At 32.3% G+C, this 15,844-nt stretch overlaps 1 protein-coding gene and 2 long non-coding RNA genes across 3 annotated transcripts; all 3 read right to left on the reverse strand.

Moving 5' to 3' along the window:
- Positions 1–1,875: 1,875 nt before the first annotated feature.
- LOC133829265 (uncharacterized) lies at positions 1,876–3,425 on the reverse strand. The gene is made up of 2 exons (XR_009891649.1): positions 3,241–3,425; positions 1,876–2,079 (listed from the first exon to the last, which is right to left on the reverse strand). It is a non-coding gene; the product is annotated as an uncharacterized LOC133829265 (long non-coding RNA).
- An 8,001-nt stretch (positions 3,426–11,426) lies between these two features.
- Positions 11,427–14,095, reverse strand: LOC133832655 (nibrin homolog). The gene is made up of 8 exons (XM_062262965.1): positions 14,019–14,095; positions 13,732–13,820; positions 12,730–12,860; positions 12,558–12,604; positions 12,364–12,472; positions 12,012–12,098; positions 11,616–11,784; positions 11,427–11,482 (listed from the first exon to the last, which is right to left on the reverse strand). The coding sequence occupies exons 1-8, from the start codon at positions 14,093–14,095 to the stop codon at positions 11,427–11,429; spliced, it is 765 nt and encodes a 254-aa protein (XP_062118949.1).
- LOC133829266 (uncharacterized) lies at positions 14,095–15,360 on the reverse strand. Its single transcript, XR_009891650.1, has 3 exons — positions 15,285–15,360; positions 14,646–14,698; positions 14,095–14,341 (listed from the first exon to the last, which is right to left on the reverse strand). It is a non-coding gene; the product is annotated as an uncharacterized LOC133829266 (long non-coding RNA).
- Between the last annotated feature and the right edge of the window lie 484 nt (positions 15,361–15,844).

Below are 15,844 nucleotides of genomic sequence, written 5' to 3' on the forward strand. Positions count from 1 at the left end.
CAAAGATAGATCAAAGGCCTTGAAAGAGGAAGTCAAGAAGCTGCTCCACAACCAGCTGGTCGATGCCACTGCAGGGCATGCGATCCTCTCATTCATGGATGCATACTACGGGTATAATAAAATCAGTATGTATCCCCTTGATGAGGATCACACAAGCTTTCAAACTGATATAAGGCTCTACTGTTACAAGGTGATGCCCTTCGGTTTGAAAAACGCTCGTGCGACTTACGAAAGACTCATCAACCACATGTTTAAGGAGCTAATCAGCACAAACATGGAGGTTTACGTCGACGACATGCTGGTTAAGTCGAAGAAAGTAGAAGGGCATGTAGGGGATTTGCAGGAATGCTTCAACGTCGTGAATAAATATTGGATGAAGTTAAATCCCCTTAAATGTTCCTTCGGAGTAGGATCAGGGAAGTTCTTGGGATTTATAGTTAACTCAAGAGGAATTGAAGCTAATCCTGAGAAGGTTAAAGCCTTGATCGAGATGAAATTGCTAGTAAAGATTAAAGATGTTCAAAGCCTAACTGGGAGGATCGCCGCCCTCAGTAGATTCATTTCGAAATCGACAGACAAGTGTGTCTCGTTTTTCAATCTACTAAGAGGCAATAAGAAATTTGAATGGACAGATGAGTGCGAACAGGCCTTTCAAGCACTAAAAATGCATATGGCGCAACCACCCATCCTGTCAAAGCCAGTCGATAAAGAGACTTTGTTCATCTACCTGTCAATCACAGATTACGCTGCTAGTGCTGTTCTAGTAAGAGAAGAAGAAGGTGTGCAGAAGGCTGTCAATCACCTGATCGGAGCAGAGTTGAGGTATCCCCCCATCGAAAGGTTAGCCTACTATTTAGTTTTGGCCTATAGGAAGCAGCGGTCTTACTTCCAATCTCATCCAATTACGGTCTTGACCGACCAGCCTCTTCGACAAGTCCTGCAAAAGCCAGAGGCTACAGGTAGATTGCTAAAGTGGGCAGTCAAACTCGGGCAGTTCAACATATCTTACTTGGCATACGCAGCGATAAAAGGACAAGCCTTGGATGACTTCATCACCGAATTCACAGAGCTCGCGGGTGGCGAGCAGACTGAAGAACCCAGCGAGCCTGAGTGTCAAATCCAAGCACCCTCGTGGAAATTGTTCACAGACGGTTCATCCAACGAATCCCACGCAGGAGCAGGAGTGATATTGATAATGCCGGAAGGGCATCTCACTACAAGAAAAAATGCTTTTAATAACACCGAAAATATGTTATCAAAACATACCATAACACTTTTTTATGTGTTAAGACCGACTATGTTATCGTAGGGCAGGGTACTTTACATAACATTTTATCAGTGTTATACAGATGTGTTATTATACTGTCAACGATAACACACTTTCTGTGTTATTTTAATATATAGATAAGTGTTTAATTATGTTATTTATAGTTGATTATATAACACATTTCAATACTTATAAATTTGTGTTATACTACACTTTAGTATAACACTTTTTTTGTGTTATACTACACTTTAGCATAACATTTTTTTTGTGTTATACTACACTTTAGTATAACACATTTTTTGTGTTATACTATACTTTAGTATAACACAGTTTTTGTATTATACTACACTTTAGTATAACACATTATTTGTGTTATATAATGAAGTTTGCATAACACAATTCTTTGCATAAAAAGTGATATTGTAATAGATATTATAACACAATTTTCGTATTATTATTATATTTAGATATGTTTAAATTCTCATTATATATTTATTTATATAACATTAATTTATTCTATTATATTTTAATTATTTTATATAATTAAAATTAGCTTTCTAATATATACTAGTATCATCGAATGAACTTGATTTTCAAATAACAAAATGTAAGAACATTCAACATTGTATTAACAATCCACAAATTAGTTTAAAACATTCAACACTGTCATCAACAACAAAATGTTCTTTAAGTATTCAAAGAGTCTTAAATATTCAACATAGTTAAAAGTTACTACTTTCAACACAAAGAAATAAATAAAGTTACTACTTTCAAGGAGTCTTAAGTATCCTTTTCTACTTCGCTTGTCACATCTGCAAAATAAACAAAGAAATATTTTATGGTTATTATCTAGATCACAAATTACTTCAAGAAAAATGCTATGGAAATTATATCCAAGAAAGGACACCACATACAAAATAATGAATTCACAACTACACCAAAGCAAACAAAAACCATTCTACTTCGAAACTACTCGGAAATGAGCCTTTTAATTAAGAGTGTCAAAAACCATAATTTCCAAGTCTCCACATAAGATATAAAGGAAATACTAGCAGTTTTTTCTTTTTTGGTTTTATCAGGTTATGACAGGTGGGCAAAAGAAACAATTAACTGAAGTCGCACAGAATAGATTAGCATTTGCTAGTTTGGTAAAGTTGAGTTCTTTTCACCATTGTCAAATCTACCAATAAAGATAAGATCAAAAGATTTATACAATTCTAACTAACATAGCTAAAACTCAATAGTTCTATTGTTACTGTCACAGTATATTCATTAGCAAAGCAACCATAAGCTTCTGATGAATGTTAATTAAGAAGTTCAAAAGCACCATCACGAACTTCATCATATGCCATACAACCTTTAATGCATATACAACTCCAAAAGAAAACAAAGCAGAAACTGGAGAAAAACAGTTCCTCTACTTTCACATCTCTTAAATTTCTTTCACTGTATTGATGTAATCATGTGTTGATTTATTTTAAGGGTTCCTTAGGAAGTTGTTGCCTATTATGATAAATATTAAAAGCCAGTAGCATGAAGAAGAGAAATTGCAGGATCAGAATCTTCTATCGACCCTAATTTTTTTTATGTTTTCTCCTTAAGGAATCAACTTTTCAGATGATGCCAATACCTCATAAAGCTTAAACTAGTACTTAATATATGAAGATAGGATCTTTCTCCTCTATGATCATCGCTCTCAGGCTCAGTTGTGCCAAAAACAACTTCTGTTTCTTTAAAATACGAAAATGACCATTATATATATGAAATTGCATAGCTAACTATAGCATTATATATATATATATTATATGATAGGGAGCATATGAGTTAATGCAGAATTAAAATAAGTCAAATAATTAGAAGAGAGGAGGAAGACACTTGATGCTCTGGAAAAAACAACAATTAGTTACTCCTCTTTCCACTGCTAATAAACTTATGTGGGAGATATGAATATGAGAGAAGGCATAGCTCCATACCTAGGGAATCTGTAGAGTGCCAGAGGTGTTGTTGCTGGAAGTCTTAACTTTAAAGTGAATAACAAGATTACTACAGTAGATTGTTGCTGCAGAGTTTTATATGTTTTTTTCTTTCTGATTCTTTGATCCCTGAAAGTGAATAAGAATGACCATAACCAATTAACCAACCAAATCAGAATGCATATGAGACAAAAAAGTACAGAAGAAAATCTTACTATCAATCAATATCAGCTTTACCATTCTTAGTAATAGAATAGGAAACAGACCTATCATGTTTTGACTGAATAAAGCTCCATGACTTAATCGATTTTTAATAAACACATATTCTCACCAATTTCCAAAAATAAACTACCACTAACTATTATTATTTTACTTATGCAAAATACATAAACCATGAAAAGGAGCATGTGCACAAACCAGTACAGTTAACAAATTCTTTAGGGAAAATAAAATAGAGAAGATAACATCTTGAATACATCTTTTCCCCTACATTGTTTCACTTTCAAAAAAGAGAAATCAACAAAATAATCAATAAATGATCCTGAAAGACAATCATTATGCTGCCAATACATCCTATGATCCAAATATCTATTGCATGAGTGTACTGAAGACAAAAAGTAGAGGTCTTAGACTCTTAGTATTAGAAAAAAGTACTAAGCAACCATATACTTGATATTTTTTTTTTGAAATCTGAACACTGAAAAATGATCTTCATTATGAACAATCATTATTCAAGACAATAATCAGAAAACAATCCAGCAAAATAAAATAACAGCAAGCAAACAAATTCTATAGTCTAAGAGCATAGCATTAACTAAAATAATTGTACAACCTGAAAACTAAACATGTACTAGATTAGAAAACAGGAAAACCCTCCATAACAACCTGGAAATGTTGAAGGGATGGCCAGTTGAGTCAAAAGTATGGGAAGAAATGATTGGGAACTTCTTGGCTTCATACCAATTAGACCAATAAGCAATGGGATTAACTTTGCCAAAACAAAACAAAAACAGATGCAGTGTCATCTATTCTTGGCTGCTTTAACAAAATACTGAATGGTATGACATGCAATTCAAGAAACAGAACCATCATTTTTTTAGACATAAATTCATTATTTGTCACCAAAAAAAAGGCACCAATCCAACAAGGGTTTTAAAAGAAAACAGGAGCAAAATATTTTCAATGAGTAGTAACAACCTGTGATGCTAAACAGAATTTCCTGGTATATTGTGCGAACAATACGTATAGAGTCTATAGACCTTGTTCATACTACTTACACTTTTTCATAAACATTTTTTGGTGGTGATATGGTTCTCTCTCTAATAACATCTTATAAAATACATTGAGGCAAAGTCACAACTGATATTTATTTTTGGTTTTAGGAGCCATAAATGTGCATTGGCTAGTAATGATTAGAATCAATATCAACAAGTTCCTGAATAATAAAGCCACTACTTAAATTGCTTTCTCTGAAATAAGATAGAGGCCGTGAACAGTTATAACTGCAAATCTAAGTAAATCATGCCTAACAAATGAACAAACTCCTGAACGCTTGTACATGCCTATATGATTTGAATGATCAATGTATGAATAATCAATACAATTTAAACAAGAAAATACAAACAACAATAACTACCAGATAATCACTAGTGTTTTTATTAATTATACCATGAGTTTGATTAAGACTATTCAAGTGTGGATTTCTTCTTAGAACTTGCTTGTTATTATAATGATTAACCATTATGTGAAAAAAGATAGATATTACATGGGCATTGATAATGATAATTCATAGTCATACATTATTGAGTCCTTGATATGTGCCTCTACATTAATTTCACCTCATTTTGTAACTTTTTCCACATACCCTTTTCATATAAAGCTAAATTATAAATCAAACTAGCTTTTTTTTTTATCAATAGCTTCATATATATGATTTATCAAAGAAAGAAAGTTTTTTTTATGATAATTATGAGAATTCGTTGTCTTATAATTGACCTTTAGAATATGAAGAGGATAAGTCAATTTCCAGTAAAGTTTTAATAATAGTATGTACAGTATCTATCTATGTAAATAAATCTTGATTCAGTCTAGGAAGCAAACACTTGAAATAGGGATTACTTTGAGCCAAGATTAGTAGAGGTACAGTACTAATTTTACCACATTTCTGGAATATATACTATGCTAGGGAAAATATATCTATACTATCACTAAATTACATTTAGAACATAAACACAAAATTTCGTTTCTTCTCTTAGCCAACTATTGGTGTTTTCCATCTAAAGTGAAAAGCTAATTAATATCAACAGAGGAATATGAAATAAAAACATGAAGAGAAATAAATAATAAAATCCACACATATTAGATCCTTCAAATATTGTATAATATTTTTTCAAAAAAAATGCTAGAAGTGTCAAACAAGGTTGATGAATGGCAAAGATGAGTCAAATAAGGTGAGATTTACAATAGAGCCTCTGAATACTATTCCAATGAATGGCAGAGATGAGTCCAAGACTCAAATAAGTCCATTTCATCAAATGTTAGCAATAATGAAGATAAAATTTAAGAATGTTTTACTTCCAATTATTTCTCATTTTTCAATTCGAAGGAAAATTATAGTGATTCCCAATAGTGTTATTTGATTCATAAAACGTTAATTTTGCTAATGTAACACTTATGCAGACAACCCATCAACTAAACTACTTAGGCTTCTACTTGACAAATACATATAATTTTCAAAAGATTAGATGTAGAACCCACCTTCAATTTTAGATGGTATGTACTCCTCTGATAAGAAGGATAATGCACGCACATATAATGCTTCTATCTCAAACTTCACTCCTCTTTGCAGCATCACCTCTAGCTCCAGTCTTTCAAGTTAAAAGAAACTATTGTACATTATAACAATCATAGCCAGCTAAAAAAGGTTCGCATCGGAAAGCACAGAGAGTTTTACCTCCATTGCGGCACCTCTCTTCGTAGGTAGCATCTGTGTAACACGGCTTCAGTTTTCCTTTTGTCTGAAAATGACATAACTCATCGGTTAAGATTGATAACTCTATAAAATAGAGTTATTTCACCACTTTTTATGTGCTAATTATTGCTTAATTCTTGAGTTTATAATTGATTTATTGAGTTTTTAAGCAATTTTGAACTTATTAGCTTTATTTTAATTTTATATATTTTTGTGTGTTTTTATAGTTATTTTGTTGTAATATATTGTAGTTTAATTATTTGAATTATTGTTGTTTAATTTGAGGTAAAAAATGTGATATTATTGAGCTTAAATGTTAAATATAAATTAAGTTATAATTAATATTTTCAAGGAATTAAATTGATTTATTTTATAGTTGAAAATATTTTATTATGATTTATCTTATATTTATTTTGTAGGGAAATTTATGACATTTTTGCTCTTGAAAAGAAAGAAAAATAAAGGAATTGTGGTATTTTTAAGAAAAGAAAGGAAGAAGAAAATGGCATTGTTAAAAATGCCATGCATCAAGCCCATTCAAGCCTGCCCAACTGCCCAACCACGGTTTGGGCCGCACCTACCCAGGCCCAACACATCCCTCAGCATATACTCTCAGCCATGTGAAGTCCTCCAGCCGTGCTTCTTCAACCTGCCACTCCAATTCATGCCACAAGACTCCAGCATCAATGAACCCATTCAATCCAGCTAGCTCCTCTACGTCTCTCCAGCAAGTGACCATGCACCAAGGACAAATTGCTCCAGCCGCCTGGCTCTTCATCAACAAAGCAGCTCCCAATTTGCCCAGGCCCATTCTTACCTTCCAGCTGCCAGCCTTCCCACAAGCCCAACCACCTGATGAATGTCCAGCTGCACCACAAAGCAGTCCACGGCCCAGCACTCCTTCAGCACCAAACAGCCACCAAAAAGAGCAAAAAGTCACATTTTTCTTCCCAATATTTTTTCCTATCACTCAAATATCAATTCACTTTTTCCTATTTTTCTTACCTAAATAAACATTCCTAATTTATATTTTTTACCCTAGCTTTTCACTAATCTTTTACCCAACCAAATATTTCATTTTTCCAATACTCTTACACTTACTCTATTTATCCTACCACTTCCCAACACAATTAAATTAATCAATTTATTTATTTTAATTTGATTAATTTAATCTCCATATTTTGCCTATAAATAGAGTCTTGTAAGACCATTTGGGGAGCTCTTCTTCTTCATCTTTTCAACATCTTCTACACATATTTTTCTCTCTTCTCTTCACTATTTTCTTTCTACCATTTTCATCTTTTGAAGAGCATGTCAAGTATGTTATTTTGTAATTTTTATTTCAATCTAGTTATGAGCTTCTAATCTTTTTCAAAGGTTATTAAGATGATGATGAAGCAAAATGTAACTAGATAGTATTTTTTTATTGTATGTTGATTTCCCATTTGTGTAACATTGTTTATGGATTTTTCTATCAAAGATATGCATTTTTCATCTATTATTGAGTGTTAAAGCATATTACACTCAGTTCTTCATTATGCAAAAATATGATATTCTTTGATTAAATGTTTTTCATTAAATTGTTCACATCTAATTCTTAGAGCATAAGTATCATATTTTGCCTAAACATAATCTCTTTGATTTTTTGTAGTTTCATTAGATTGTAACACAACTAATGCTTAGAAATTATATCTTATATAAGTGAAGAAAAATCCTACATTTTTGAAAGAGTAACTTGTGCTTGAATAGAAAATATATTTTGAAAAAATATATAGTGTGATTTATTTCAACTATATCAAAACTTGGGAATCAATATACTTATAAATACTATTGAACTTGCATTTTGTGGATTCTAATATCTTAATAATCTTATTTTACATATCTCATTTGAAAACCATTTTTATCATTAAAATTTTTATTACTTGTCTTTTATTTTTCTAAAACAAAATCTCATCAAATATTTGGAACTAGGTTAGAATATTCTTGCTTTGTTTGAAATAGTTTCTTTTGATGTTAGCCAACTCCCATGGGTTCGACCTCATACTTACATGAACATTATATTCCGAAACGATTCGTGCACTTGCGAGTTTAAATATTAAAACACCCTCTTTTGGGTTCAACAAATATCACAACTGGAAGAAAGGCATTCATGAAAGACCATTGCATTATCACCTTCTGCTGTCAAAGGAAGAAAACATTTTCCAATCATTGGAACACTAGGCTAAAATCAAACAATACATGCTTAATTGATAGAAATGCATCTAGTAATCCAAGCAACATGAATGGCCAAAGGTACCTAATTCTTTCTCCACGACAAGAATGTATTGGGCAACACTAACTACATCTGCAAGATAGAGTAAAGGAAAATTCTATCTATTTGAGCAAATTTATCATAAGATACATCCCAGAATTAAGAGTTTACACTGGCAAAGAAAACATTGTCAAATAGAGCTTCTAAGCATTAAGCTAAGTTATTATCTAAATTATGTTTCTCAAGGGTCTGGATACCTTTAACTTCTTCAACGTGAACAGGAATTGGGTGAGCCTGTAAGTAAACCAAAGCCAGAGATAGAACGCAAATACAAGGGAAGGAAGAAGATACATTCCAGAGCAAACATATATATGTATACATTATAAATAAAATATATTTTTATCCTCCATTCTTATAGTGCTTGGCCTATTTATGCAATCAAGTATCTTTTGAGATTCTGAGAATCTAAGCCATCCCATCACCAACCTATAACAAGAATGAGAGCTAGTTAAAGATTGATGGGTAAGTACACCTAATGGATGCCTATAGTGATAACAAATTAACTGTGGAAAACATTAGATATATGGTAACAATCTAGAGGTGGGGTGGGGGTTAATGTAATGAGTAAAATTATTATTCATGCGATCTTGAGTTTCACAATTATTTAGTTCATCTAATTCTCTTCAAAGACTTATTACAAATAGTTTTAGGGTTAAATCTAATATTTTGTATCAATTCATGATAAGCACCCAATTAATGAATAAACTACATTTATACATAACAAAAAGAAAAAGGAAAAAGACTCATATCTGGAACAACAATCTGAGCATCAGAGTTCTCAATCAGTGGGGCATTAGATGAAAAGCTTCGATTTCCATCGCTGGCAATGAACTGTGGCTGCTCAGAATTCGAACCTGCCACTGACATTTTCCCTTTTTCTCAACTTTACTTGCACTTACATGGCCGGAACTGTCAGAAGGAAATGAAAACTAATCAAAACTCCATTTTTATGTGATATAAATTACAACGCAAGAATTAATAAGACAGAAATCGGGAAAATTACAGATGAGTCTGTTGGGGGAACAACAAACTCCATTATCCACTACAAACAATTCATCATACAAAAATGCCAATCATGATATGATAAATATCCTAAAATTGCATTGACAATGTATGATACCTCAATATGTGCTACTGACACGTCATTGAGATAAAAGAGGACCCTAGAACATGGTTTGCTATTTTGTGTAAATAACAATAATACTAATGCAATGGTTTTTTTATGATGCTATACAAAATGCTGATTGAAACTCGAACTAAAAAAAAGAAGAGCAAAACATATAATAGAAAAAAAACAATTACCATAAAACAAAGACAATCAGATAAATAACCAAGAAACCAAACCCCAAAAAAGAACCCTTGGATTCAATATTGTGGTTCAGCTACCACAATTCCACACATAACAAATGTACAAATTACATTAGTAAAAAAAACAGAAAATTATGCAGAACACAAAAGGAGAAATCAAGGGTTAGCTACATAACAGAAAGTTAAAGTACAATGCAATATAGTAGTTGTGGCAACCATGTGAAATTGTTATATGTTATTTAATATACGTCAAAGATAAATAGATAAACAAGAAAATATATATAAATATAACCCATTAATTTTTGGAGTTGATAAAACATATATTTTCAAAGCTATTTTTGAAAGAAATGTGAATCTGGGTCACTAATGCAAAACAATAATACAACTAACAACCAAATAAAATGAACCAGAAAGAAACATGACTCAATCCAAACAAACCATGATATCATATATGGCATGGGGAAGAATATATATAACCCTATAAAAGACACTATAACCAATTCAACAAACCCAAATTTGAGACTAAGTGGCATGGCAAAGAAGATGCAGAAAGGTCATGTATACACCAAAAATGAGTATTAGTTGACTTGGAATAATTACCAGCCAAACTAAAAGCAAACACAAAGAAGAAGAAAACAATGGTTGAAATACTCCTAAAGAGATGAGATAACAACAAGCTAATAACAAGATATAATAAAGATTCTTTACGAAATAAAAACCATAAATGTATAATATGGAGAGAAAAGTAAATGACGATAGTCGATTTTTTTTTTATAATGGGAACCAAAAACGTGCATGCAAGTGAAAAAGTTTGGTAGAATAAACCAAAAACAAAAAAACAAAAATAAATTAGATGGATATGCAAATATGCATTGATCTTCAAGGACAAGATTATAAATGTCGACACTGAGAGTACTAAGTAGAAAACTACACACTGTGCACATCTCTCTCTCGATAAATATATACATTTATACATTACATATATATATATTGTAAGAAATGAGAACTTTAATAAACTAATGAATGGGAATAGTTATATAAATCAATATAAAAAAAAAGTAAAATCTATAAAGAGGAGAAATTTGGTGTAGGCATAGAGACGGATAAGAATTTGTCTGTATGTGTTCTCTTGTACAGATATAAAGAAGAGCTCAAGAATTATCATTAAAAGACAAATGAATTTCTTATAAATACTGTCAGCCTTGAGAAATCTACATTGGAAACAGCGAATGTTTTATAAAATCTTTACACAGAAAAAACTTGCTTAGCAAAACAATACTGCCATGGAAGTGACAAAATTTGACATATACATATTAAGTGATTATTATATATATTGCCTAGTGTTCTAAGGGAAGAGATATAAAAAAAAGTTGATTATAAACAAGAGTTGCAAGAGAGTATCTTTAATAAAAAGAGAAAATCGTATACAAAGTAATAACAGGATATGTAACTGCAATTATACTAATTTTACCAGTTTATTCTAACCTTTTCATAGCCATTAAATTAGACACATCAGAGAACAGTTTATTCTAATTTTACCACTTTCTATACCACATTAAATTAGACACATCAGCTTTAGCTTAGTTTGAGAGCATTCTACTCTCTACCAACAAGAAACCCAAGGCCATTGACTTTTGGAAGCATTTGATCAGCTACAGCAATAATTTGGGCAACAATTAATCAAATGAGCAGAGAATTTACTTTTTGTAAGAAATAGAAAATTGTTGGAAAGAGAGACAATATGCAAAGCTGTAATTTATATAAACACAAGCAAAACAAACTCACCGCAAGGTGATATCAAAATGGATTGATCCAACGTCCCAGTTAAAACGACACACATCAAGTCTATTTCCTTCACACTAGACACTTTGAGTTTATTGAAGCAATCAAATTTGTAGGGTGACCCTCCAGGGATGACACAAACAACATAACTATTCTCTTCATGCTTCGATTCCTGAAAAAATTCATTCAAAATGTTTCAGATACTTCTGAAAGATGGGATAAGTTTGAACAATGCAAAGCATACAACCCTACTTTCTAGAAAGCAGACCCCAAATAAAAGAATTCCCACAAGTTTTTATTTATTTTAATAAAAATAGGATAAAAATACTTTTTAAAAAAATCAACAACAACAATTAACATATGAAGCAAAATAGGCTGCGTTAAAAGAGAGATCCATACTTGACTACTTGAACTAAACCCTTCAATGGAAAGAATCTTTGCTCCAGTTAGTTCTAAGAGGGACTGCAACTGATTCCGGTACTTATACTGTATTTGTAAGCAATAACAAACCAAACAATTGAAATTAGATTGTAGTGATTGTGTAATTTACACAAGAATATACATCTTGAAGCTTTTAATCACACCCAGCCCTAAAATTTAAAAATTATTATGGTTGTAGTTGACCCTCCTGCCTGTATGATTTGAGCGGATTGTTGTAATAGGCATACTCAACTATCAACACAAAAGTTATAATGTATGCACATTATATATATAGTCTTCTTAGAGATTAAAGGGAGAGCCAAAAGTTTACACTGTTTATCGAGTCCAACACAAACGTGTATCCTTCCATACAGTTTTCACGAGTTCCCTGGTCTGCAAGTTTGACTGATACACCTTCCGCAGAGAGAGTTGGAGTATGGCTGATAAAGACCCGAAGTGATACTTTGATTAGAGTGATCATTGCAAATCTACACAGAATAGTCAATATCTATAATAAAAACTTACTTGCTGCAGCTAGGGATTTCATTGCAAATCTTTTCTTCTGCAACTCTCTACAGAAAAATCAATACAAAAATAAGAAAAAGTTAAATAAATTATAGTAACATTTTTAATGTACTTACAAAATTTATGTAATAAAATAACATTTCAAACTGAATATAAAAAAATATTTGTTTACCTCAACCCAGCTAATCTGAACACAAGCTTTCTTTGCCACAATAGCATCTAGTAACTCTTCTCTAAGAGGAGTCAGCTCATCAACAAGTACATGGGTGCACTTTTGATGGAAATTGTAAGTAATATCAGCACCTAGGATCAAAGCAGAAGATACCAAGTAACTCTCACTTTATGTGCTAATGCCAAGCAGTAGATGGAATCAACTAGGGTATCAAGAAATATTATGTAATGTTTTTAATCACGTGTAAAAAATCAATAAAATTACATAAAGACAAGATCCGTACTGACTTTGGATGAAGTCTGGTGGCCAAAATAGAATGCGTAAAACTAGACTAACCTGATTAGTTTACTTGTAATGATAAAAATAGAATACAAAAAGTTAAGATGATAAGGTACCATCTTAATGCTTACAACCAAGTACTCCAATAGCTAATTAAATCAGAAAAACACAAGTCTTTAATAATTTAAGACTAAAACATCCAACGAACCACCCATTTATCTGTAATTCATTCTTGCCCTTTTTTTCTAGGTGATTTTCCATCCCTTCTTTTTGTGCGTATGAATTATAATTGTCAAGAAGTATACTATTGAAAAACTCAGTTCAAATGCCAACCAAATTCAAGTTTAACACAAAGTACATGCCAAGTTAGGAACTGAGGTGCATACTATTTTTTTAATTTAAAGAAAGATCATATAATGAAGTTTTTATTTATGGTATTGGAGGCTTTCTACTTTATCAATCTTTAGTTGAATTTGTTAATTGCTCTTTGTAAGCACTAAGCATTAGGTTTCTCTTATTAGTTTAAAAATATAATCTATAGTGGCAATAATACTTTAGAGACCATTTATATCCAGCAACCGATAAATTTATTAGCAGCAATATATGGACATTTTCTTTCAAAGGGAAACAAAATTTATTATAGGAAAAAAAAATCAAAGATGAAACTTTTAGCAACTAATGTACCTGGTATAAAAAAGTTGCTAGCAGTATTTATTCACTAACCTATTGATGAAAGTTTATCCTTAAGGGGTTGATTCGCTTGGTTGGGCTCCCAAGAGTAGACCCAAATAATGAGTGGAACAAAAGAAAACCTGCCAATTTGTACACAAGAAATATGCACATGTAATTAAAAGTTTTTGCTTGTTGATTCTGCTAAAAATACAATAGTAAATATTACTACATCTAGACTATCCAGCGGCAGCTAGGATTCAAAGAGACAATAATGTTGATAAACTCACAAGTTCCTCAAAAAACTTTCCAACTTAATCCATCCAAAAACACTTTCCTACTTGTTGCTTTTGACAATAGCGACACATAGAAGAGCAACAAACAAGGGAGATAAAGAAAGAATACCTATACGTTGCATTACCAGTTCCAAATGAAATCAGGTTCCCATCTGTTAGACTTGTTTCTTTTCGTGGGAACTCATGGAATTTCTCCATTGACCCAAGGCTCTTATTAATAAATGTTCCGTACTTTGAGCAATCTTTAATTTGAACTTTGTTGGACAAACTAGAAGTCTTCAGGGGATTAGCAGAAGTCGTCTCCTCAACAAATATTTCTGCATGTACCCAAGAAACACCTTTGTCCTTGGTGATAATTATATCACACCCTATAATGACATAAATGGCCATACATAAAGTTTTCATTTAAAAAATAAGAATAAGAATAAGAAAAAATACACTTCGTATTGCAACATTCTCATTTAGGGGATGCAGAGTATTTTCATATATATTTTTTTCATCACTCTACAGTTTGTCATTTACATGGTTTTCAGGACAATCATTATACACTGTGGTTGTCACTTTCATCACTTCATATTGCAACATTCTCCTTTAAGGGATGCACAATCATTATACACTGCAGTTGTCATTCTCATGAAAAAGAAATAAAACAAAATAGATGGTGTATTGTACCTTTGCGACCCACTTTGAACAACCCTTTGCAGTGATATAGTATTTATTTTCACCTGTTGGGTTAACCATACTTGGTGATTCAGTAAAAAACTAAAGCCAATATAAATAAAACATAAAATCAAAAGAATAAAGGTCAACCAAAATCACAGTAAACTAAGCTGTAAACATTGCATTTTTATTAAAGCAACAAAAAGTTAAATAAAGAGAATGGGAGATCCAGAGTAAGATAGAAGGCCACAAACCAAACTATCAAATCACAAAGAAAACCCAAAACCAGGAGACAAAACAAAACCGCATCCTTCAACTGAAATTAATTGCAATAGAGGGTAAGGGTATCCATCTAAAATCTCTAGGATTGATTTTTTTTTTCCTTTTCTTTTCTTTTGTCGAAAGGGAAAATGGGCGGTGCCTCTCCCATTCCCAATACCCTTTGATCTTTTGCAACCATACCCATACACAAATTTGAACATAATATTTCACAGAAAAATGATAGCAGCACAATCCATAAACTCATAAACATAACACCATAAACAAAGCAGCAGCACAAAATCATAAAAATATTTCACAAAACCACTAAGGCACAAACTTGGGGATAACAAAAATAAATAAGCAGACAGATGGGTTGGTGAGAATTGATACCGATGCCCGTATAGCCGACGATGGTGAACTGGTTGCGAACTGGTGGCAACGGTGGCAAGTAGTTGGGTCCGTTTGCGGGTCAGCGATCAGATTGGCACATGAGGGATCGTGACAGACAGAGGTCGTGAGAGGGTGAGATTAGACTTGAAGAAGAAAAGTGCGAGTGTGTGAGATGAGAGCCTGAAAGAAGAAGACGATGCTAGTGTTGATGATGACCAGAGTGACGACTGTAAAAGATTAGGCCGAGAGGAAAAAGAGGGAGAGAGAGGGAGAGTGTGGCGCACCGTATGGAGTGACGAAGGAAGAAAGAGTGAAAAAATGTATAAGTGGCGGGCTCCCAAAAAAATTACCGTCTTTTTCATTAACTTTGCCACATATATAATATTTTGCATAATACTTTTTCATTAGTATTATATTCATGTGTTATGAAAAAGGGTATTTGGTGTAGTGTCGATTTCACTGTGCAATTAGATTTGACTTCACTGCTTCTAACAATGAGACCGAATATGAAGCATTACTCGCTGGATTGCGGTTAGCCAAAGATATGAACATAAAAGTGC

This window comes from Humulus lupulus, chromosome 4 (genome assembly GCF_963169125.1).
Source record: "Humulus lupulus chromosome 4, drHumLupu1.1, whole genome shotgun sequence".
Taxonomy (NCBI): Eukaryota; Viridiplantae; Streptophyta; class Magnoliopsida; order Rosales; family Cannabaceae; genus Humulus; species Humulus lupulus.

Coding starts and splice junctions, on each gene's coding strand:
- LOC133832655 (XM_062262965.1), bottom strand. CDS start 14,095: ATGCAACGTATAGGTATTCTTTCTTTATCTCCCTTGTTTGTTGCTCTT. Junction 13,821..14,018: donor GCTATTGTCAAAAGCAACAA/GTAGGAAAGTGT, acceptor ACAAATTGGCAG/GTTTTCTTTTGTTCCACTCA. Junction 11,785..12,011: donor GGTTTAGTTCAAGTAGTCAA/GTATGGATCTCT, acceptor GAATTTTTTCAG/GAATCGAAGCATGAAGAGAA.